The following is a 23,580-nucleotide window of genomic DNA, read 5'->3' as shown; positions in this document are numbered from 1 at the left end:
CGCCCGGCTGCCTGCCTCAGGGCCTGGAGCGGCCGCCCGCCCTGGGAGGTAGCCCGAAGCGTGACGGCTCCACGCGCGAGTCCAGGAGGCGCCGCCTGAGGAGAAGAGAAGGGCGCCCCCGCAGCTCCGAGGCGGGGCAGCCCGAGTTCCCGCCGCCTGCGCGCGGGTTCCCCGAGGCCCAGCCGCGCGCAACTGACCCCAACGGCGCCCCGGGCCCCGGCCACCCCCGCCTCGCGCGTCGGCCAGGAGAAAGGGGCGGAGCGACTCGACACTCGCAGCCAATGAAAGCAGTGGGTTCCTGGTCCGATCCCCGGCGCGGCTCGCCATTGGCCGCCGCCCGGGTCTCGGCCCACCGAACCTTGGCGACCCAAGCCAATCGCGAGGCGGCGGGCGACCCGGCGGCTCCCTGCGCGGCGCACGGCGGGCGCGGAGCGGGCGGCGGTGACAGGCGGCGCGAGCTGCAACCCTCCCCGCGCGGCGCGCCGCTGCACCATGGAGCCCGCCGTGTCTCTGGCCGTGTGCGCGCTGCTCTTCCTGCTGTGGGTGCGCGTGAAGGGGCTGGAGTTCGTGCTCATCCACCAGCGCTGGGTGTTCGTGTGCCTCTTCCTACTGCCGCTGTCGCTCATCTTCGACATCTACTACTACGTGCGCGCCTGGGTGGTGTTCAAGCTCAGCAGCGCGCCGCGCCTGCACGAGCAGCGCGTGCGGGACATCCAGAAGCAGGTGAGCTGGGCGCCGGCGTGCGCGTGCCTAGCGGTCGGCGAGGCGGCACCGCGTGTGCGGTGTGCGGGGGCGGCGCAGCCAGAACCTCACGGGGGAGCTGGCGCTGGAGGGGATGGGGGCGAACGTGTGACTGAGGGGGGCGGAGGCACAGGCGTTGTCCCATCTTTATGGACTGCCCGCTGTGTGCAGGACGTGAGCGGGGACCAGGAGGGACGACGGAAAGGACCGAGAGAGGGGAGGGGAACACAGCACCCAACTAACTCTCTCCAGATCCAGGATTTCTGAGGAGGAAAGGCTTCCGGGAGGTGGAGCCCGGAAGTGGAGGAGATGACTGGGGAAAGGTGTGTCAGGTGGAGGGACCCGGGGAGAGCCGAGCAGGGAAGGGGGAAGGGGAAGAAGGTTGGAAAGTCAGTCTGGAGCCGGGTTGGAGTTCGAAGTTTGCTTTGCTTCCAGGCTCTCGGAGCAGGGGACTGAAGCAGGGAGGGAGAGGCCAGGCCTCAGTCCCCAGTGAAGAAGTGCCTGTGGTGACTGGTGGACTTCCTCCATTGCTCCGCGTCTCCCAGCACCCACAGAAACTGTTACCCTGCTGCGCCTCCCAGCAGCCCCCTCCAGGCCCGGGGCTGGCAGAGGTGTCTGGCCCCGGCAGTTTCCTGGCTCCCTCTGCCCCTCCTTATGTTCCTGTCTTCCTGGCATCAGGTTGCAGAGAGCTTCTGTTTCCTGCCACCAGCGTCCTCGCTGTAGGTGTAGCAGGCAGGGCAGCCTCCATATTCTGTGTGCGGGTGCAGCCGGCCGGAGTGCGGAGCTGCGGGCAGAGATGCGTCTGCCGTCTCCCATCAGCCGGGCCTGGGCTCGTTCTGGGGGCAGAATGCGGCATCTTTGAGTGCCTTGCTCTGCTGCCCTGGCTCCGGGTGACGGTAGTCCCGCTGCAGGGCTCTGTCCACCAGCCCTCCCCACGCTCATCCTCTTCCTGAGCTCCTTCCACAAGCTGAGATTATCCACGGACCTGCTTGTCTCCTTATCAGATCCTGAGCCCCTGACGGCCAGAGGCTGTTATCTGATTCACCTCTAGTCCATGAGGCTTGGCACAAAGGAGCCTGCTAAATGTTTATTCAGCCAAATTCGAAGGACTCAGCAGGACGGGCCGGCCCGGCCAACCACTGCCCGGTCTGCCATGTGCTGTTGATGTCCATTGTTTGTAATCCTTACAGCAACCCTGGTAGGTGTTGTACCTGTTCTACAATGGGAAAACTTAGGTTTGCGCGGGCGGTTGTGCACCCAGGATGACGTAGCTAATAAACTGGATTGGAGCTCTGTCCGCTTGATTCCAGAGCCTGACCTCTTGACATTTTTCTCTCCCGTCCTTTCCATTCCAGCCGGTGCATCTGTTTCTGTGGCCTCTGGCAACAGCTGCCTGGATTGCTGCCTAACCAGTTGCCCTCTTTCTACTCCATTACCCCCTGTCCCCCATCCCACCTCTCAGGCCTGTGCATAGCCCCAGGAGTGGTTTTTCAAGGCACTGCCTCCCTGCCCAAACTCTTGATTGACTCCCATCAGAATTGAGCAGCGCTCTAGACTGTGTGGCTTCCGCGTTCATCTCCTGTGGCCCACTCTGCAGCTTGAGTGCTAGACCCCTACAGCCCTCCCTCATGCCCTGGGTTCATGTTAAGACCTAGACTGCAGAGCTGGGCGAGGGGAGGCCGTATCCATCATGGAATCCCTCCCTCGGCACCCCACCCCCGGCTTGAACAGCTCTGCCCCATGTGGCCTCTGACCAGGGAATAGCCCTTCCCCACGTGGGGCCGTTTGCCCGACCAGCTGAAGTGCAGCCTCCTTCAGGCGGCCTGGCCAGTAGTTGACAGGACTCTTAGTTGCAAATGATGGAAACTCAATTCACGCTGACTTGTACAGAAAGGGGTTTTATCGACTCAGGTCCTGAAAACTCCAGGAGTGAAGCTGGCTTGGGCGTGGCTGGATTCAGGATCCCCTCTCCCTAAGCTGCACCTCTGTCCATCCAATAACCATCCCCTGACTCTGCTTTCCTTTGGGTCAGCATCATTCTCAGGGGGCTGTCTCCCTGCGGAGGCCCCAACAGTTTTTGGCTTATATCCAAGCAGCTTAGCAGCCCCAGTAGAAAGAGATTGCTTCTTCTGGAACCAGTCTCATTGGCCTGACTGCGTCAGAGGCCCATCAGTGACCCTGTCACTGTGACCAGAGGGAGAGGATGACTGTAGTCATGTGACCTCCTCCTGGGCAGGGGGAATGGCATCAGTCTCACCTGGATCAGAGGAAGATGAGATTGTGGGAATCAGACGAAGCGGAAATGGAGATTCACAGGTCAGAACAACAGATAGCCATGTCCCGCACCCTGTCCATCTCAGCAGGAAAGGACTACTTCCTTCTGTGTTCCTGCTGGGCTTGTCATCCCTCTGGGCCATTGTGCTCTGTCCTTGTCACTCACAGGAGAGGCCTTGCAGAAGCTCTTTTAAAAAAAAAAAAAGTTCATTTATTCATTCCAAAGTCAGAGTTACTGAGAAAGAGAGGGTGAGAGGCAGATAAAGAGAAAGAGAAATCTTCGTTCTACTGGTGCATTCCCCAAATGGCTGCAATCGTCAGGGCTGGGCCAGGCTGAAGCCAGGAGCCAGGAGCTTCATCTGGGACTACCACGTGGGTGCAGGGTCCCAGGGACTTGGCCCATCTTCCACTGTTTTCCCAGGCACGTTGGCAGGAAGCTGGATGAAAGTGGAGCAGCTGGGACTCCAAACGGCTGGCACTATAGGTGGCTGCTTTACCTTCTGTGCCACAAGCGGAATTATAGAGAGAAAGGGAGAGGCAGAGAGACGAAGAGAGCAATCTTCCATCCACTGGTTTACTCCCCAGATGGCTGCAACAGCCAAGGCTGGGCCAGGCCGAAGCCAGGAGGCAGGATCTTTATCTGGGTCTCCTACAAGGGTGCAGGGACCCAAATACTTGGGCTATCCTCTGCTGCTTTCCTAGGCACATTAGCCGGGAGCTGGAAATATAGCAGCCGGGACAAGAATCAGCGTCCATATGGGATGCTGGCGCTGTAGGCCACAGTGCTGGCCCCCTGGATGCTCTTCTCCCCGTGGGCGTGGTGATCTCTCCCTGCCCTTTCTCCTCCCCTTCAAAGTGATACAAGAGCTAACACGGGGTAGTGGGCAGAGCAGAAGCCTCCGTAAGTGTGAGCTGTTATTCTGTGTACCATCACTACAAGCCCGTCTGTCCCTCCTGGCCTGCGGTCAGACGCCCTGACTGTGAACCTGAGCTCTGCCGTTCACAGGTTGTGTGCCTTGGCCAAGTTATTTGCCTCTGAGTTTCCCCACCTGCAGAAAGGGATCACATAACCTCCTAGGGTCGATGTGAGAGTTAGGACAGTGTACCATGGGTGCCTACAACAGTGGGAACGCCCAGAAAAATGTGTTCATTCTTATAATTGCTCCTATTACCATTATAAAACTTTTCCTGAACTTCCCAATTACTGTTTTCAAAACACATTGATCTGTGTTTAGCTCTCTCTTCGCTTTGTCTTGTGTTGTTAACAGCATGTTGGCTTCTCCAGAGCTTGAAAGGAGAGCGCTTTCCTAGTCCCCTCTCCCCGAGAGCAGGGCTGCCTGCTGCTCCGGGGACCCCAGCGGGACCTGCTCAGCTTCTGTTCCATGGTTGCAGGTGCGGGAATGGAAGGAGCAGGGCAGCAAGACCTTCATGTGCACGGGCCGCCCCGGCTGGCTCACCGTCTCGCTGCGGGTTGGGAAGTACAAGAAGACGCACAAAAACATCATGATCAACCTGATGGACATCCTGGAGGTGGACACCAAGAAACAGGTGAGAACGGCTCTAGGAGCAGAGCACTCAGCAGGGACAGGAACAAGGCCAGGGTCATCAGAGGAGGCCGGACCCACCACTGCTGTGTTCCCAGCCTCATCACCACCAGGGGTAGAGACTGGTCGTGGCCCCATCTCTCAGGCAGGCAAACTGAGAGCTCAGGGGGATCTTCTGATTGTCTAGAATCCCACAGGAAGTCAGGGATGGGGAAATCCCAGACAAAACCGAGAGACTTAAAGGAACCTATTTGTCTCTTCCCGGCAAGGCAGTAAACTGATTAAAAAATGGCCTTCCAAGGTGGCTGAGAGGCAAGGAATTTGGTACAAGCTCCCTGGAGATCTGCTTGTTTAAGAGCCTTAGAAATGTACACTCTTCAGCCCATCTGGTAATTCTGCTTCTTAAAACCTAGCTTAAGGACATAAGCTTACGCGTAATTACAGCTACCCAGCAGAAGGAGGTCTATCACAGCTTTGTTTCTGATTGAAGACAGTATTCAATAATACAGGGGTCATTACTTGTGTGTCTTCTTGATGGTAGGCTGTTATGTGAGACCTTGGCTGTTATTTAATTTCTCTACCTTTTTGAAAAAATTATTTATTTTATCTTATTTGAAAGAAACACAAACACAGATACACACACATGCACACAGAAAGAGAGAGAAGGGGAGACACAGACAGAAGATATCTCCCATCCCCAAATGCCCTCATTAGCCAGGGCTGGGCCAAGCTGAAGCCAGGAGTTGGGAACTCAGTCTGGGTCTCTCATGTAGGTAGCAGGGACTCACTGCTGCTGCCTCCCAGGGTGTGCATTAGCAGGAAGTTGAAATGGAGGGCAGAGCTAGTACTCGAATCCACGCACTCTGATATGGGGTGCGGGTGTCCCAAGTGGTGTCTTAACTGCTGTACCAGTGTCTGCCTCTTTGTACCTTTGTTCAAACAGCTTTATGGAGGCCAGCACTGTGGCATCAGAGATAAAGCCTCTCCCTGCGGTGCCAGCATCCCATATGGGTACCAGTTCGAGTCCTGGTTGCTCCATTTCCAATCCAATTCCTGGCTGATGCACCTGGGAAAACAGGGAAAGTTATCCCAAGTCCCTGCACCCACATGGAGACCCAGAAGAAGCTCTGGGCTCCTCAGTCTGGCTCCTTAGTTCCAGCTATTGTGGCCATTTAGGGAGTGAACCAGCGGATGGGTGATTCATTCTCTCTCTCTCTCTCTCTCTCTCTCTCTCTCTCCCTCCCCCCCCTCCCTTCCCGCCCTCTGTAACTCTGCCTTTCTAATAAAAATAAATAAATCCTTTTTTAAAAAAAAACCTAGTTTTATAGATGTATCCTTGGCAGATGACCAACAGCGTGTATTTAAAGTGTGCCATCAGGTAATCTGTAACATACCTCTGTGAAGCCATTTCCACTGTCATTACGGTGAACATACCCCTCCCTCACCCCAAAAAGTGTCTTCATGCCTCTCGGTAATCCCTCCTCAAACCCCCCTTGTCTCCTCCCCCCACATCTTTAGGCCAGCAGTGATCTGCTTCCTGTCACTGTGAGTTAGTTTGTATTCAGTTTTCTAGACATGGAATTGTACGGTTCGTCCTCCGTTTTTGTTTAGCCTTTTCAGCTCCATGGGTTACTTGGGGATTTATTGAAATGTGTATCTATGGAACATCCTGTTTGCCTGCTCATCCTGTGGATGTTACCGTGTGTATATCCATGCACCTGCTGATAGACATTTGGGCTGTTGGCAGTTTGGGGCTAATACAGGTAAAGGTGGTGAGGAACATTGGTGTACAGCCTTCATATGGACATACAGTTATTTTCTTGGATACACATCTAGCATTGGAATGGCAAGATCATATGGTAGGTGTATATTTAACTTTTTATGGAAGTGCTAAGTTGTTGTCCAAAGAGGTTGTAGCGTTTTACATTCCCACCAGCAGTGTGAGTGTTTCAGTTGCTCCATTTTGTCATGAACTTGGCATGATTAGTCCTCTTCATTTTAGTCACTTTCATAGGTGTGGAGTAGTATTTCATTGTGGTTTCAGTTTGTGTTTTTCCAAGGACTAATGATGTTGGACATCTTTTTGTGGGCATATTTGTCATTTGTATACCTTTGATGAGGCCTGTTCAGGTTTTTTGCCATTTAAGAAAAATTGGAAACAAATTCTTCATTCAGTACTTGATTTGCAAATATTTCCAATATTTTCTCCCAGTTTGTGGCTTGTCTTTTTTTTAATATTTATTTATTTATTTATTTATTTGAAAGTCAAAGTTATAAGGAGAGAGGGAGAGGGAAAGACAGAGAGAGAGCTCTTCGATCTGTTGGTTCACTCCCCAGAGGCCACAATGGTCAGGGCAGGGCCAGGCTGAAGCCAGGAGCCAAGAGCTTCTTCCAAGTCTCCCACTTGGGTGCTGGGGCTCAAGTACTTGACCTGTCCTCTGCTGATTTCCCAGGTGCATTAGCAGGGAGCTGGACTGGAAGTAGAGCAGCCAGAACTAGAACTAGCACCCATATGGAATGCCAGCATCAGAGGCAGCAGCCTAGCCCGCTATGCCACAATGCCAATGCCAGCCCTGTGGCTTGTCCTTTGAAAACCAAAAGTTTTTAACTTTGATAAAGTCCAATTTGTTCATTTATTTTTGTAGATTTTTTTTAAGTCCTACTTAAGAAATCTCTACCTAACCCAGTGTCACGGAGTTTTGTTGTTGTTTCTGTCTTGTCGATAAACATGCTAGTGACGTTTGATAAAGAGAATACACCATGGGCCAGCGCCGCAGCTCACTTGGTTAATCCTCCGCCTGGCCTGCGGCCTGGCACCCCGGGTTCTAGTCCCAGTTGGGGCGCCGAATTCTGTCCCGGTTGCTCCTCTTCCAGTCCAGCTCTCTGTGTGGCCCGGGAGTGCAGTGGAGGATGGCCCAAGTGTTTGGGCCCTGCACCCGCATGGGAGACCAGGAGAAGCACCTGGCTCCTGGCTTCGGATCAGCGTGGTGCGCCGGCCACAGTGGCCATTGGGGAGTGAACCAACAGAAAAAGGAAGACCTTCCTCTCTGTCTCTCTCTCTCACTGTCCACTCTGCCTGTAAAAAAAAAAAAAGAAAAAGAGAGAATACTCCTGACAGGCCAGGTGTGCATCCCCGTAGAACACTGAGAGCTCAGAGGTTTTCCGCTAAAAGCTTTGCAGACCCCGTAAAGTGAAGCCATCTGGGCTTGGAGTTTGCTTTGCGCAGGTTTTTAGCTACAAATTCGATTTCTCTAGTAGATAAGCACTCTTCAGTTTTATTTATTGCTTCTTGGGTGAGCTTTGGTAGGTTGTGTCCATTTCACTATGTTCTGTAGTTTATTGACATAAAGTTGTTTATGATCCTTTTAACATTAGCAGCCCCTGGTTCTTGATGTAAGATTGCCGTCTTGATCAGTCTGGCCTCAAAGCTTTTAATTTCATTGCTTTCTCTCTTGTCGTTTTGTTCTGTTTTGTTTCCTATCTCATTGATTTCTGCTTTGATATTTCCTCTTTTCTTTATGTTTAATTTTATTCTTTTTCTACTTGTTAAAGGTTAAGGCTGGTATCATTGATTTAAACTTTTTTCTCTAATATTGATATTTAGTACCATAAATTTCCCTTTATGCCTGTTTTAGGGCAGCCCACAAATTTCAAAATTTTCATTCAGTTCAAAATACTTTCTAATTTTCCTCTTGATGTCTGCTTTGATCTGTGGAGTATTTAGAAATATGTTGCTTAGTTTGACAAATACTTGAGAATTCTCTAAGGATCTTTCTGTTACTGATTTCTGATTTAATTCAATTTAACTGTCAGAAAACATATATGATTAGGATGCGTTTCAACTGTTTGAGACTTACTTCATGGCCCAGAGTATGCTCTGTCTTGGTAAATAGTCTATGTGCATTTAAAAAAAAAAAAATGCATATTGCTGTTTAGAGGTGGCATGTTAATGTCAGTTAGGTCAGATTTCTTAATAGTGTTGTTCAAGGTTTCTGTATTTTTGCACAAATCCTCCTTGCTTTTTCTGTCAACTTTTAGGAGAGTTGTGGACTGTTTATTTCTCTGGCAGGTTCACCAGTTTTTGCTCCCTGCATTTCAGAGCTCTATCACTAGGTGTAGTGATGCTGAAGACTTTCGTGTCATTTTGAACAATTGGTGCCTTTATCATTATGAAATGATCTTTTTTTCAATCCCCAGTAGTTGTTTTGTTTTGTTTTTTTAAGATTTACTTATTGGGGCTGTGCTATTGCACAGCAGGTTAACGCCCTGGCCTGCAGCACTGGCATCCCATATGGGAGCTGGTTTGAGTCCTGACTGCTCCATTTCTGATCCAGCTCCCTGCTGGTGTGCCTGGGAAAGCAGCAGAGGATGGCCCAAGTCCTTGGGTCCTTGCACCCATGTGGGAGACCTGAAAGAAGTTCCTGGCTCCTGGCCTCTCTCTTTGTCTCTCCCTCTCTGTAACTCTTTTAAATAAATAAAATAAATCTTTTAAAAAAAGATTTATTTATTTATTTATTTATTCAAGAGGCAGAGTTACAGAGAGAGGGAGAGACAGAGAGATACCAGTGCTACAGGTGGGGGTTTAACCTACTATGGCATAGTGCTGGCTCCCCCAGCTGTTTTCTTGCTTCTGAAAGCTACTTTGTTTTTTTTGTTTTGTTTTGTTTTTTAATTTCATAAATGTGAATTTACAAAGTGCAACTTTTGTATTGTTGTGGCTTCCCCCACCCAACCTCCCTCCCTCCCGTGGCCCTCCCCTCTCCCTCTCCCATCCCGCCCTTTATTGAGTTTCATTTTCAATTACCTTCATATACTGAAGATCAGCTTAGTATATACTAAGCAAGGCTTTCAACAGGCTGCACTCACACAACCACACAAGGTATAGGGTACTGTTCGACTAGTAGTATTTTTACGTTTCATAGTAAAACACATTAAGGACAGAGATCCTACGTGGGGAGCATGTACCCAGTGACTCCCGTTGTTGATTTAACAATTGGCACTCTTATTTATGACGTCAGCAATCACCCGAGACTCTTGCTATGAGCTGTCTAGGCTATGGAAGCCCCTTGAGTTCACCAACTCTGAACTTGTTTAGTCAAGACCGTGTCACAGTGGAGGTTCCTTCCTCCCTTCAGAGAAAGGCGCCTCTCTCCTTGATGGCCTGTTCCTTCTGCTGGGGTCTTGTTCACCAGGGCCTTTCATTTAGATTGTTTTTTGCCACCATGTCATGGGTTTCCATGCCTGTGAGACTCTCATGGACCTTTTAGCCAGATCCGAATGCCCCAAGGGTTGATTCTGAGGCCGGAGTGCTGTTTTGGCATTTGCCATTCTGAGTCTGCTGTGTGTCCTGCTTCCCCCGCAGGATCATACTCTCCCTTTTAATTCTATCCTTCATTATTTGCTTACACTGGTCTTATTTGTGAAATCTCTTCGACACATACCCTATCTTTTTGATCGGTTGTGTATTTATACTTATCACTTTACCAAGTGCGCTGGCATTGGTACCTACCTCCTTGGTAAGATTGAGTTGAAATCCCCTGGCACATTTCTAGTTCCACCATTGGAGGTAAGTCCGAGTGAGCATGTGCCAACCTATATATCTCCTCCCTCTCTTATTCCCACTCCTGTGTTTAACAGAGATCACTTTTCTGTTAATTTTAAATGCCTAAGAATGATTGCGCATTGATTACAGAGTTCAACCAGTGGTCTTATGTAGAACAAACAGAGCAACAACAACACCACCACCAACAACAAAAATACTAAAAGGAATAAAATAGTAAGTTGTTCCTCAACAGTCTAGACAAGGGCTGATCCTGTCATTGTCTCTCATAGTGTCCATGTCACTTCAATGGGTATCATTTTAGATGCTCATTTAGTTGCTATCAATCAGGGAGAACATATGGTATTTGTCCCTTTTGGACTGGCTTATTTCACTCAGCATGATGTTTTCCAGCTTCCTCCATTTTGTTGTAAATGCCTGGATTTCATTGTTTTTTACTGCTGTATAGTGTTCCATAGAGTACATATTCCATAGGTTTTTTTATCCAGTCATCCGTTGATGGACATTTAGGTTGAGTCCATGTCTTAGCTATTGTGAATTGAGCTGCAACAAATATCGAGGTGCAAATGGCTCTTTTTTTCTCCCCTTTAACTCCATTTGGGTAAATTCCAAGGAGTGGGATGGCTGGGTCCTGTGGTAGTGCTATATTCAGGTATCTGAGGACTCTCCAAACTGTCTTCCATAGTGGCCTGAAAGCTACTTTGTTAGACATTCATAAAGCCCCCTCGGGATTGTCATGAGTAGTGGTGGCATGGTATATGTTTTTCCATGTTGCTCTTCACCTAATATGCCTTTATAAAAGTGTTCTTCTCTTGTAGCATCATGTAGTTGGATGTTGCTTTGTTAATCCAATTTGACAACCTCTGCCTTTTAATTGAGGTGGTAAGACCATTTACAGTTAATGTTATTGTTGTTAAGATCAGGTTTAAATCTTTTACCTTGCTGTTATCTATTTGTTCTTTGTTCCCTTTTTTTCTCTCTCTCTCCTTTTTAAAATTTATTTATTTTGGTCTACTTTTGGATTACTGAATAATTTTTATAATTCAGTTTTAGTTCCTTTGTTGGTTATTGGTTTTTGTGATTTTAGCAGTTACTTCAAATTTAGAGTACATACACTTTTTTTAAGAAAAATGTATTTATTTGAAAGGCAGAATTACAGAGAGAGAGAGAGGGAGGGAGAGAGAGATATAGAAAGAGAGAGAGATCTTCCTTCCTCTGGTTCATTCCCCAAATGGCCACAATGGCCAGAGCTGGGCTGATTGGAAGCCAGGTGCTTCCTCCAGCTCTCCCACGTGGGTGCAGGGGCCCAAGGACTTGGTCCATCTTCTATAGCTTTCCCAGGTGCATTAGCAGGGAGCTGGATCAGATCTAGGACTTGAACTGACACCTGTATGGGATGCCAGCACTGCAGGCAGCTTTACCCACTATGCTGTGACGCCAGCCCCTGGAATACATGTACTTTACTTATCACAATAGACCTTCAAGTGACATCATCTCATTTTACATAGCATGTAAGAATCTTAGAATAATTTATTTCCATTTCTCTCCTCCTGATCTTTGTGCTATTGTTGTCATATTTCTACTTTTACATATATTATACACACCATACCATATTATTTTCATTATTTTTAATGGTCAGTTGTATCTTAAAGGAATGTAAATAATAAGAAAATGATGTTATGTATTTACACATGCACTTACCATCCTCCATCCCACCATATAGATTTGTATTTCTATCCAGTTTTGTTTTATTTCTTCTTCAAGGACCTCTAACATTTCTTGTATTAATTTAAGAAATTGATTTGTATTGTATTGTATTGAACAGGCAGAGGGGAGAATAAGAGAAAGACATACAGATGGAGTTCCCATCTGCTGCCTCCCTTCCTGAATGCCCACAACAGCTAGGGCTGGGCCAGGCCAAAGCCAGGAGCCCGGAACGCCATCCAGGTCTCCCATGCTGGTGGCAGGGACTCAAGTACTTGGGCTGCTTCTCGGCCTGCACATCAGTAAGAAGCTGGAATAGGAGTGCAGCGGGGACTTGGCCAGGCACTCTAGCATGGCATTTGGGCATTCTAACTGGAGCCTTAACTGCTCAGCCAAACATCTACCCCATTTCTTGCATATATATATGCATATGTATATTGATATATGTATCATCTTATATATAACATATATATGATATTTATAAGAAATGCATATATATTGATATATATGATATATATTGATATCTATATATATATATAACTTATGTGTATATATATATGTATATATAAAATCCCAGGTTTCCAAATATTTTCTTTCAGTACTTTAAAGCAGGTACTCCTGTCTTTTTGCCTGCATTATTTCAGGCAAAAAAAAAAGTCTATTACCTTTGTTCCTCTATGTGTAACAGTCTTTTTCTCTTCATGCTTTTAAGATTTTCAAAAAAAATTTTTAGTACTGATTTTGAGTAATTTTGCTATGAAATACCTTGATATAGTTTTCCTCATAACTCATGTTTGGAATGTGTTATAATTTTTCATCAAACCTGGATTTTTTGTGCAATTATATCTTCAAATTTTTTTTCTGTCCTCTCTAGCTTTCCTCTCCTCTCCTTGGGAGACCGCTGGTATGTGCAGAGGAAGCCACAGTTCAGTTCATGCTGCAGCTCAGTGTTCACTTTCTAAGCTTTTTTTCCAGTTTAGATAGTTCTGATCCTGTGTCCAGGTTCACTGATCTTTTCTGCTCTAAGACCACATTTGCCACTAGTCCCAGCTCGTGGATCTTTCATTTCTGTTGTGTGGTTTCATTTCTAGGAGTTTGGATCTTCGCATCTTTCCAATGTTTTTGATGGCAAGAATACAGTAAGAACTGTTTGCATAGCGAGAATACAGTAATAACTGTTTGCATATTCCCATTTGCTAACGTCAGGTCTGGGTCAGGTCTGGGTCTGTTGTGCCTGGCTGATTTTTCTCCCTTGTATGGGTCGAATTTCCTTAAGATTTTGACTGGATTCTGATTTTATGATATTGTGACATTTCACTTGTTGGGTGCTAGACATTTTTGCTTTCCTATAAATCTTGAACCATGTTCTAGGAAACAGCTAGATTACTTGGAAGCAGTTTGATCCTGTGGGGTCTTGATTTTTTTTTTTTCAGCTTGTAATCTAGGGTTAATTATTCCCCCTGCTGGGCTGGGACCCTTCTGAGTACTCTACCCAGAGCTGTGTGAATGGTGAGGTTTTCTTGTCTGGTTTCTGAGAACAGACTCTATTTCCTGGTTTGTGTGAGCCCCAAGTGCTACTATACTGTCTTCTTTTCATTTTTAAAAAATATTTGTACTGGGGCTGGTGCTGTGGCTGAGCAGGTTAAGCCACCACCTGCAATGCCAGCATCCCATATGAATGCTGATTCAAGTTCACAGTGCTCCACTTCTGATCCAAGTCCCTGCTAATGTACCTGGGAAAGCAGTGGAAGATGGCCCAAGTGCTTGGGCCCCTGTACCCTTGTGGGAGACCTGGAGGAAGCTCTGGGCTCAGCTTTGGCCTAGCCTAGCCTAGGCTGTTGTGGCCATTTGGGGAGTGAACCAGTAGATGGAAGATCTCTCTCTGTCTCTGTCTCTCCTTCTCTCTCTATAACTCTTTCAAAGAAGAAAATTTAAAAAAAAAAACACACACACACACAAAATAGCGATACAGATGTGTATGGGGGGAAGTGAATATATTCTATCAGTAGCATCAGAAACTCTAAAGAGCTAGGGTGTATAGTTTCTGTTTTCTTCATTTTTGTGTTACCTCCCAAGTGAATGAGAATTTTGCTATAATTTATAAAAAAACAAACTAAGTATCAGTAGTTAAGGCATTTGAAAGGATGGGGTGAGCATTGGCACAGCAGTGTTAGTTCACATCTGGGACACCCCCATCCCCTGATGGAGTGATGGGTTTGAGTTTCAGCTCCTCTGCTTCCAATCTGACTTCCTACTGGTGTGTACCCAGGGAGGTGGCAGATGATGGCTCAAGTACTTGCTTCTCTCTCTGCCTTTAAAATAAAATGAAAGTAAGTAAGTGGAGATATAGGTGTTTTTTTTTTGAGATTTATTTATTTTTATTTGAAAGGCAGAGGCAGAAAGAGAGAGAGGTCTTCCATCCGCTGGTTCACTCCTCAGATGGCCTCAAAGGCCTGAGCTGTGCTGATCCGAAGCCAGGAGCCAGGAGCTTCTTCCGGGTCTCCCACACGGTGCAGAAGCCCAAGCACTTGGGCCATTTTCTACTGCTTTCCCAGGCCATGGCAGAGAGGTAGATCAGAAGTGGAGCAGCCGGGACTCGAACTGGTGTCCATATGGGATGCCGGCACTGCAGGCAGGTTTACCTACCAAGCCACAAGGCTGGCCCTTGGAAATGTAATTTTAAAAATACTCAAAAGGATGAGTTTAAATATGAGCTAGCCCAGAGCCAGAAATCACATTGGCTGTTGTTAAAGGCAAGGAATGTTCTGGAAAGAGCCCATAAGGGCCCTAAAGGAGAGGGAGGGGTGGTAGTTTCGGGGGTGGGGGGGGTGGGGAGGGGGTGAGACTGGGAAGGGAGGGGTGGTAGTTTGAGGGGAGAGGTTGGGGAAGGGGTGAGATTGGGGAGAGAGAGGGGTGGTACTTTGAGAGGACATTTTCTGTACATACAAGTCCCAGCTGGGCCTGGCAGCCTCCTTGTGACCTGGGGGTCTCTTATATCCACAGATTGTCCGCGTGGAGCCCTTGGTGACCATGGGCCAGGTGACTGCCCTGCTGAACTCCATTGGCTGGACTCTGCCCGTGCTGCCCGAGCTCGATGACCTCACAGTGGGTAAGGACTCCCTGTCTGTGGGCAGGAGGAGGCAGGTGGTCCCATGCTCAGAGCCCAGGGATCTTAGCCACCTTCCGTCGGGTCCAGCGTGGCCAGTCTTCTGTCTGTGATGGAAGTCGCCCTGTCCCTTACTTGGGTAGCTCCGGTGACGGGCGTTCACTGCCTGCTGCTCGGTTTCTGAGCGCACTTTTCATTTCTGGCTCGAGTCTGCGCCCTGCAGTGCGTACCCATTGCTCCCCCCCATCCTCCTACTCCTGCCTACAGAGAGTCTGGTCTCTTCCTCCCATAGGATCCCTGGCCACACCTTTTCTTCTCCGTAGGAAGCACCTTCTGCCCTCTTAACCATTACCGTGGGCCACGGCTTCCTGCCGCCCCCAGCAGGCCCCATTTCTGCGGAAGTCCCTCTTAAAATGACAGGTTTCCCAGGTTGAGGCTGGCCAGGGTGAGGGTCTGCCTGTCCATCCCCTGCCTCTAGGGGAGCCCTCATGCTCCGAGCTCCACCGTTCTGCTTGGTCTTGCACTCTATGTAGGCAGAGAGAGGGAATCGTATTAAGCCAGTCATACCCCTGACTGCCAGCCCTTCCCTGCCACTGCCCCTTGTCCTGGGGGTCCCCCAACTCCAAGCCACCCCCACCCTACACTTCACAACTCCCCCACTAACAGGTGTATCTCTGCAGGGGGCTTGATCATGGGCACAGGCATCGAGTCCTCGTCCCACAAGTACGGCCTGTTCCAGCACATCTGCACTGCCTACGAGCTGGTCCTTGCTGACGGCAGCTTTGTGCGGTGCACACCGGTGAGTTCAAGGATGGGGCATCCTGGGGCAATGAGGGGGTGCTGGGTTTCAAATGCACCTGTTCAGTCTGAGTGTGTTTCTGTAACAGTAACAAAAACATATGTACTCTCTCCCAACCACAAGTGTGTTGATGCTATTGTGCTTGATATATATTGATGTAGTTAATCCTTCAGCAAAACTTGGGAGGCAGATGCTGTTATTATTCCCATTTTACAGATAGGAAGCTAAAGAACAGAGAAGTTAATAAACTTGTCCTAGGTCACCCAGCTCATAAATCCCTCTGTGCTGGGATACACATGCAGGTAATCAGATTCCCTGAACCCTGCCCAGGCCACCTCTCTGGCGGACATCAGGTCTCAGCACAACCACTCTGCATCTGATGCTGAGAGATGCAATCGAGAGTGATGGCAGGACTGTTCTGGAAAAACAGGACAGAGTTCCGACACGCCAAGGGGACACAGCCATTTGAGATGTTCAGCCAAGGAGTGGACAGGATTAAAACTTTAAATAACCTCAGACGTATCTTAGGGTGGGCAAGGAGCCCTCGGATGGGAGGGACAGTCCCAGCCTTCACGAGTGGATATTTCAGAGAACGCTGGAGTTATCAGCCTCACTGGAGAGAGCGCAGGGAAGGACTCCTGGCTTAAGAACTCTGGCCTTGGCTGAGCGATACCCCTGTCAGGAGCCACACCACCTCAGCACATTGCCCTACACTTGCTTGGGTCGTACCTCCCAACAGAGAATGGAAACAAGTGTGTGAATGGTCCCCTTTTTCTGAGGGCCAGGTGTGACCCACATGTAGACAGGAAAAGCAAGCAGGTGCGTGGAGCCAGGCCTGGGGTAGGGGCCTGGCAGTGATTGCCGGGATCTGACAGTGTGGCCAGCCAGCAGCCCAGCTCTGTGGTCTCATAGCCATCTGCACCTGAGGCAGAGCTTCCCTGCTGTGGCTCCTCTCCCCTGCCGTGCCCACCATGCCCCACCGTGCCTACACCAAGGACGTTTGTTCAGAGCTGGCTGACAGAGACCACACAGGGCTGTCCTCTGGGTGGAGACAAGACGAGGCCTGGATTTTTCAAAAGGAGTTTTATTAGAGTGGAAGAATTGGAAGTAGAATGGCCACTTGCCTGTCTCCAAGGCAAACATCAGAATAAGAAAATGCTGGCATTAAAAACAGATTTACAGAGCCAGGTGAGGGGCCTGAGCCCAGCTTCTGGGATGCCATGCACGAATTGTAATTGTGTCACCTCTTGGAGACTCACTGCCTTACCTGGAAATGGGGGATGATAGTGCTCACTCTGGGCTGTGTGTGTGTGTATGTGTGAATGCATTTGTGTGTATTGGAGTGGGGGAGGGGGAGCCCCACAAGCTAATGAACTAGAAAAGACTGTACGTTTTTTCAAACTTTTTATTTATATGCTAGGGAAAGTTACAGAGACATACAGTTCTTCCATAGGCTTTTGACTCCTAAATGCCTGCAAAAGCTGGGGCTGGGCCAGGCTGAAGCCAGGAGCCTGGAGTTCAGTCTGGGCCTCCCCCTCCCCCTCCCCCCCCCTCCCCCTCCCAGGGGCTCACCTATTTGAGGCATCACCTGCTGCCTCTCAGCAGGAAGCTAGAGTCAGAAGCAGAGCTGGGACTTGAATCCAAGCCTCCCATGGGGATGCAGGCATCCCAAGCAGTGTCTTACCCAGTGCTGCAAACACCTGCTTTGTAAACGTTGTTAACGTCTGAATGTCCTCTGGCTATCCTGGCTCTCAGTAAAGGTTGAGCTCTTTTTAAGTCTGACCTGGGACCGCTGCTCCTTAGAGCCCCATTTGGGGTTTGGGGCAGTGTTGATCGTGTCTCCCAGGTCACCTGTGGTGCAGGGGTTGTGCCCAGGAGGGAGGGGGAAGAGGCCCTCCTGGCCAGCGTCTCTGGTACAGAGGCCAGTGTGGGGCTGACATCACATGGAAGCTGCAGAGGGGACCCGAAGCCCAAAAGCACAGGCTGTCAGGGTCACGGTTAGTGCCCTGGTCTACACCAGAGAGTGGCAGGCAGGACTTTAATCCAGCAGCTGGGTCCCTTGTCCCCCCTGACTGCATGCTGCAATGTGGGGCGGGGGCTCACGCTGTGAGCAAGTGTCAATTCTGTCTTCCAGTCGGAAAACTCAGACCTGTTCTACGCCGTGCCCTGGTCCTGCGGGACCTTGGGCTTCCTGGTGGCTGCCGAGATCCGCATCATCCCTGCCAAGAAGTACGTCAAGCTGCGATTCGAGGCCGTGCGGGGCCTGGAGGCCATCTGTGAGAAGTTCACACGCGAGTCCCAGCGGCCGGAGAACCACTTCGTGGAAGGGCTGCTCTACTCCCTGGATGAGGCTGTCATCATGACAGGGGTCATGACTGACGAAGTAGAGCCCAGCAAGGTAGGCCAGGGTGTCCACGGCTGTGGGGGAGGTCTGGGCGGGCAGGGACCGAGCCTCTTCCCCAATGTCGACCCTGCACCTCCTCGAGGCCTGCTCCCTGGGTCAATCTACTTGGGTTACAGAGGACAGGATCTGCTGCCAGACATGTCCACCTGCCATCATCTCTCTCCTTTTTTCAAAGATTCACTTATTTCTCTGAAAGAGTGACAGAGATCTTCTATCCACTGGTTCCCTCCCCAGATGGCCATGATGGTCAGAGCTGGGCCAGGCTGAAGCCAGGAGCCAGGAACTCCCTTGGGTCTCCCACATTGGGTGGCAGGGGCCCAAGCACTTGGGCCATCTTCTGTTGTCTTCCTAAGTGCATTGGCAGGAAGCTGGATTGGAAGTGGAGCAGCTGGGACTCAGAACTGTGCTGTGGTTTGCGTTGCCAACATGGCAGGCCGTGGCTTGATCTGTTGCACCACGGCGCCAGCTCTCTGTCATCTGTGGCCCTCACAGCAACCTCAGTTCAGAGATGCAGACACTGAGCTCCAAGAAGTGTTGTGAACTTGCAGGAGATGACACAGCTGAGGTTTGGGTGACGGATTCAATGCCTGGGCATCTGGATTGACACTCCTTCACTGTATGCTGCGTGATATTTAATAGCAGGTTTTTGCCTGTTCAGAAAGGATTTTTGCTGACTTAGGAGGCTTCGAGATATTAAACAAATGAAAAGGAAAAAATGGCTCCACTTACAAACTGGACCCAAAGCCAGCTGTTGCTAAGAATTATTTCCCTGCTTTATTGTACATAGATTTTTTTTCTTTTAAATTTTTAAATTACAAAAGTAATATAACCTTGTTGAAATATATAAAGCAAGAGTTAAACTGCATCTCTTGACGCCCCCAGGGGAAGCACTCATAATAGTTTGGTGTGCATTCTTTGAGACCTGCAAGTGTGCGCATGCAGGTGCCTGTGCCTGCTCTCATTTCGTTTTGCAATGCCCTACTGTTGCAGGTAAAGATTTGGACTAACTCATCACTTACTGGTGAGCATTTAAATTCCTTAAACTGTTTGCTCTTACAACAAATACTTAAGGGGCCAGCGCTGTGGCATAGCAGGAAAAGCCACTACCTGCAGTGCTGACATCCCATATGGGTGCCGCCTCAAGTCCCAGCTGCTCCACTTCCGATCCAGCTCTCTGCTGTGGCCTGGGAAAGCAGAAGATGGCCCAAGTCCTTGGGCCCCTGCATTCACATGAGAGACCCAGAAGAAGCTCCTGGCTCCTGGCTTTAGATCGGCCCAGCTCTGGCCGTTAATGGCCACTTGGGGAGTGAGCCAGTGGATGAGAGACCTCTTTCTCTGCCTCTCCTCTCTCTGTGTAGCTCTGACTTTCAAGTAAATAAATAAATCTTTTTAAAAAATACTTAAGAGATTGCATTGAGGATTTAAGATTCTCCTATATCTATCCCAGCCCTCCCCCTTTTTTCTTTTTAATGCTTTACTTTTAAAATAAAGATTTATTTATTTGAGAGGTAGAGTTACAGAGAGAGGGAAAGACAGAGAGAGTTATTTCATGCACTGGCTCACTCCCCAAGTGGCCATAACGGCCAGAGCTGAGCTGATCTAAAGCCAGGAGCCAGGAGCTTCTTCTGGGACTCCCACACGGGTGCAGGGGCCCAAGCATTTGGGCCATTTTCCAGTGCTTCCTCAGGCCATAAGCAGAGAGCTGGATCAGAAGAGGAGCAGCCAGGACATGAACCGGCGCCCATATGGAATGCTGACACTATAGGCAGAAGCTTAGCCTATTCTGCCACAGCGTAGGCCCTGTTCCCCCTCTTTTTTAAAAGATTTATTTTATTTTATTTGAAAGGCAGAGTTAGAGAGAGAAAGAGGGGGAGAGAGGTCTTCCATCCACTGATTGACTCCCCAAATGGCTGCAATGGTCGGGGCTGTGTCATGCTGAAGCCAGGAACCAGGAGCTTCTTCCTGGTCTCCCACGTGGGTTTGGAGGCCCAAGTACTTAGGCCATCCTCTGCTGCTTTCCCAGGCACATTAGCAGGGAGCTGGATAGGAAGTAGAACAACTGGGACTCGAATTGGCGCCCATATGAGATGACGGTTTTGTAGGCAGTGGCTTAACCCACTACGCCACCACGCTGGCCCGTATCCCAACCCTTTTGAACATTCATGTAGGATTGAGTCAAATAAGTGGAATTCCTGATCCAAGAGCTGAATATTGTAAACGTGACCCTGCAGCCCTACGGACAAAATTGTGCCTGGTGTGTCAGAATGCCTTTCTCTTGTGTTCTTTTTTTTTTTTTTTTTTTTAAGACTATGTTTACTTATGTGTTTACTTATTTATTTGAAAGGCAGAGTGACAGATCTTCCATCTGCTGGTCCACTCCCTAAATGGCCACAGCAGCCAAGTCTGGGCCAGGCTGAAGACAGGAGCCTGGAACTCCATCCGTGTCTCCTGTGTGGGTGACAGGGACCAGTACTTGAGCCATCCTCTGCCTTCCCAGCAGAGCAGGCAGGACTCAGACCAGCACTCCAGGATGGAACGGCAGCTTGGCAGGAGGCAGCTTACCCTGCCGTGCCACACTTGGCCCTCTTCTCCCGTGCATTCTTGCCAACCCTGCATAGTATTTCTCTTTCGTTTTTGGCAGTCTGATGGGGTTAAAAATAGTATCTTGTTCTGTTTTACAGCTCTTGGATTATTTGTGACGTTGAACATCTTCACAGGGTTTTTTTTCGGTTTCTCTGGCTGTGAACACTTGTTACAGTTGTCTTTTCTGAGTTAGTGTGATCAGCGCTTCTCCAGGTTACGGCGTTGCCCTCATACCCGTCATGTTGACGTCTACACAGCATTGCATTCAGTGAATGCCCTGTCACCTTCAAAGCCACTACCACACAGCTGGAAATTTAAGTGACTTCCAGTGTTTTCATTATTTTGATGAATAGAGCTATGAACCTTTGCCTGTAACTTGAATGATCTGTTGAAGTAGAATGAGTAGATGAAAAGATAGGCTTAAGGCTACTGATGTGTGCCTTGATACAACAAACATTTTCAAATTGGAAGGGGTTCAAAGATCATCTGGTGGGAGCCAGCGCTGTGGTGTAGCTTGTAAAGCCACCGCCTGAAGTGCCGGCATTCCATACGGGTGCTGGTTCGTGTCCCAGCTACTCCACTTCAAATCCAGCTTTCTGCTATGGCCTGGGAAAAAAGATAGCCCAAGTCCTTGGGCCTCTGCACCCATGTGGAGACCAGGAGAAAGCTCCTGGCTCTTGGCTTCAGATCGGTACAGCTCCAGCCATTGTAGCCATCTGGGGAGTGAACCAGCAAGTAGAAGACCTCTCTCTCTCTCTGCCTCTGCTTCTCTGTAACCATGCCTTTCAAATAAATACATCTTTAAAAAAAAATCATCTGGTGGGCCACTGCTGTGGTGTAGGGGGTAAAGCTACCACCTGCAGTGCCAACATCCTATAGGGGTGCCAGTTCAAGTCCTGGCTGCTCCATTCCTGATCCAACTCTCAGCTATGGCCTGGGAAAGCAGTAGAAGATGGCCCAAGTCCCTGGGCCCCTGTACCTGTGTGGGAGACCCAGAGGAAGCTCCTGGCTCCTGGCTGCAGATCAGCCCATCTCCAGCCATTGCGGCCATTTTGGGAGTGAACCAGCATATGGAAGACTTCTCTGTCTCTGCCTCTCTGTAACTGTGCCTTTCAAATAAATTAATCTTTAAAAAAAATCATCTGGTACAGCCCTCACCTCCCCCGCCCCCTGACCCCCACATAAGGAAATGAGTCCCAGAGAGGGCCAGAGGCTCCTCTGAGGCTGGACAGCAGCAAGCAGATTTCAGCCATGGCCTCACTCCTGGTTCAGTGCTGCTTCCCCTACATACCAGCTTTTTCCTTTTCTTTTTTTCTTTATTTTTTTAAAGATGTATCTATTTATTTGAAAGGCAGAGTTACAGAAAGGCAGAGAGAGAGAGAAAGGTCTTCCAGCCACTGGTTCATTCCCCAGATGGCTGCAATGGCCGGAGCTGAGCTGATCCAAAGCCAGGAGCCTGGAGCACTGGGGCTGCAACTGGAGCTCACGCAGCCACCTGGTTTCTGCAGCTGCTGTGTGTCCTGGGAAGGGTGCAGTCTGGCTCTTTATCATTGCCTGGGCTCCTCTGGTGCACATGGCTCCTGGTCGGTTCAAGCCCCAGGAAGGAGTACCTGTATCCAGGCACCCCCAAGTGTTGATGACATTATGCAGGTCTGCCACTGGCAGGTGTGAGGCCAGGCCTCACCCGGGCTTGGAGCAAGTTTCTCTGCTTCCTGTGGGATGCCACTCTCCTTGGCATGGGCAGGCAGAGGCCCCATACTTTCCATTCTACAACTGATCTGGGCAGGCAGCCCCAGTTTCCTGACTCAGCGCGGGCCCAGGTTCCTCCCTCCCAGAGGCGGAGCAGGCTCACACAAGGGCATGGCTGCCAGAGAATAAGGGCCAAGGGTTGTCTGGCTCCAGGGTGGAACAGGCCAGTGGGGGCAGGGAACAGGTACTGTGCCCTGCCTCGGGCCACATGCCGTTACGGGCACACATCCTGCATCATGTCTTCCAGTCGTCCTGGCCACTGCAGGGCTCGTAGTGTCTCCGTTCTGCCCATCCAGAGAATGAGACTCCGAGAGGCTAAGTGGTCAGCTCAGGACCAGCCATGGGTGTTGGAGGTGGGAAAGGCACACAGGCCAATAGTATGTCTGGGAGAGTCCTGCATGTTACAAAAGCCGTGTGCACAGGAAACACCACTGAACAGACATGGAGCCGTGGTAGCACGTCCTCCCAAGGGTGAGGCCGCTGGGGCATCTCTCTTTTGACATTTTTGTGAAGAGTGTGCCCTGCTTTTGCAATCAGGAAGCAAAGTCTGGTTTTGTGACGCCTACATTCCAGAGCCTGCCAGGTTCTTTCTTCAGGTTCTGGCCTTGTCCTGTAGCAGATGTGGGTCTGAGTTCTCACCCTGCCAGTTGCCACAGGGCGCTCGGCCTCCCCAGCAGCGGAAAGGGGACCGGCCTTGCTGTGCTGGGCCATGGAGCACATAAAGGACCAGCACCCTAGCGATGCCAGCCTGGAACGTGGCGCTCGCCCTGGCGATGCCAGCCTGGAACGTGGCGCTCGCCCTGGCGATGCCGGCCTGGAACGTGGCGCTCGCCCTGGCGATGCCGGCCTGGAACGTGGCGCTCGCCCTGGCGATGCCGGCCTGGAACGTGGCGCTCGCCCTGGCGATGCCGGCCTGGAACGTGGCGCTCGCCCTGGTGATGCCGGCCTGGAACGTGGCGCTCGCCCTGGCGATGCCGGCCTGGAACGTCATGCTCGCCCTGGCGATGCCGGCCTGGAACGTGGCGCTCGCCCTGGTGATGCCGGCCTGGAACGTGGCGCTCGCCCTGGCGATGCCGGCCTGGAACGTGGCGCTCGCCCTGGCGATGCCGGCCTGGA

General features: G+C 50.0%; 1 protein-coding gene across 1 annotated transcript in view; it reads left to right on the top strand.

Annotated features, from left to right (window-relative positions):
* The first annotated feature begins 408 nt into the window (after positions 1-408).
* Positions 409-23,580, top strand: part of DHCR24 (24-dehydrocholesterol reductase) — a 35,228-nt gene continuing 12,056 nt past the window's right edge. Inside the window, exons 1-5 of the mRNA XM_062191401.1 lie at positions 409-723; positions 4,408-4,563; positions 14,827-14,932; positions 15,610-15,728; positions 17,863-18,126. Coding sequence (XP_062047385.1) covers positions 493-723; positions 4,408-4,563; positions 14,827-14,932; positions 15,610-15,728; positions 17,863-18,126 — 876 coding nt within the window. The 5' untranslated portion in view covers positions 409-492. The remainder of the gene's footprint in view (positions 724-4,407; positions 4,564-14,826; positions 14,933-15,609; positions 15,729-17,862; positions 18,127-23,580) is intronic.

The sequence above is a fragment of the Lepus europaeus genome, chromosome 5 (genome assembly GCF_033115175.1).
Source record: "Lepus europaeus isolate LE1 chromosome 5, mLepTim1.pri, whole genome shotgun sequence".
NCBI lineage: Eukaryota > Metazoa > Chordata > Mammalia > Lagomorpha > Leporidae > Lepus > Lepus europaeus.
The sequence above is the reverse complement of the archived record's forward strand: the minus strand, read 5'-3'. Positions and strand labels throughout refer to the sequence as shown.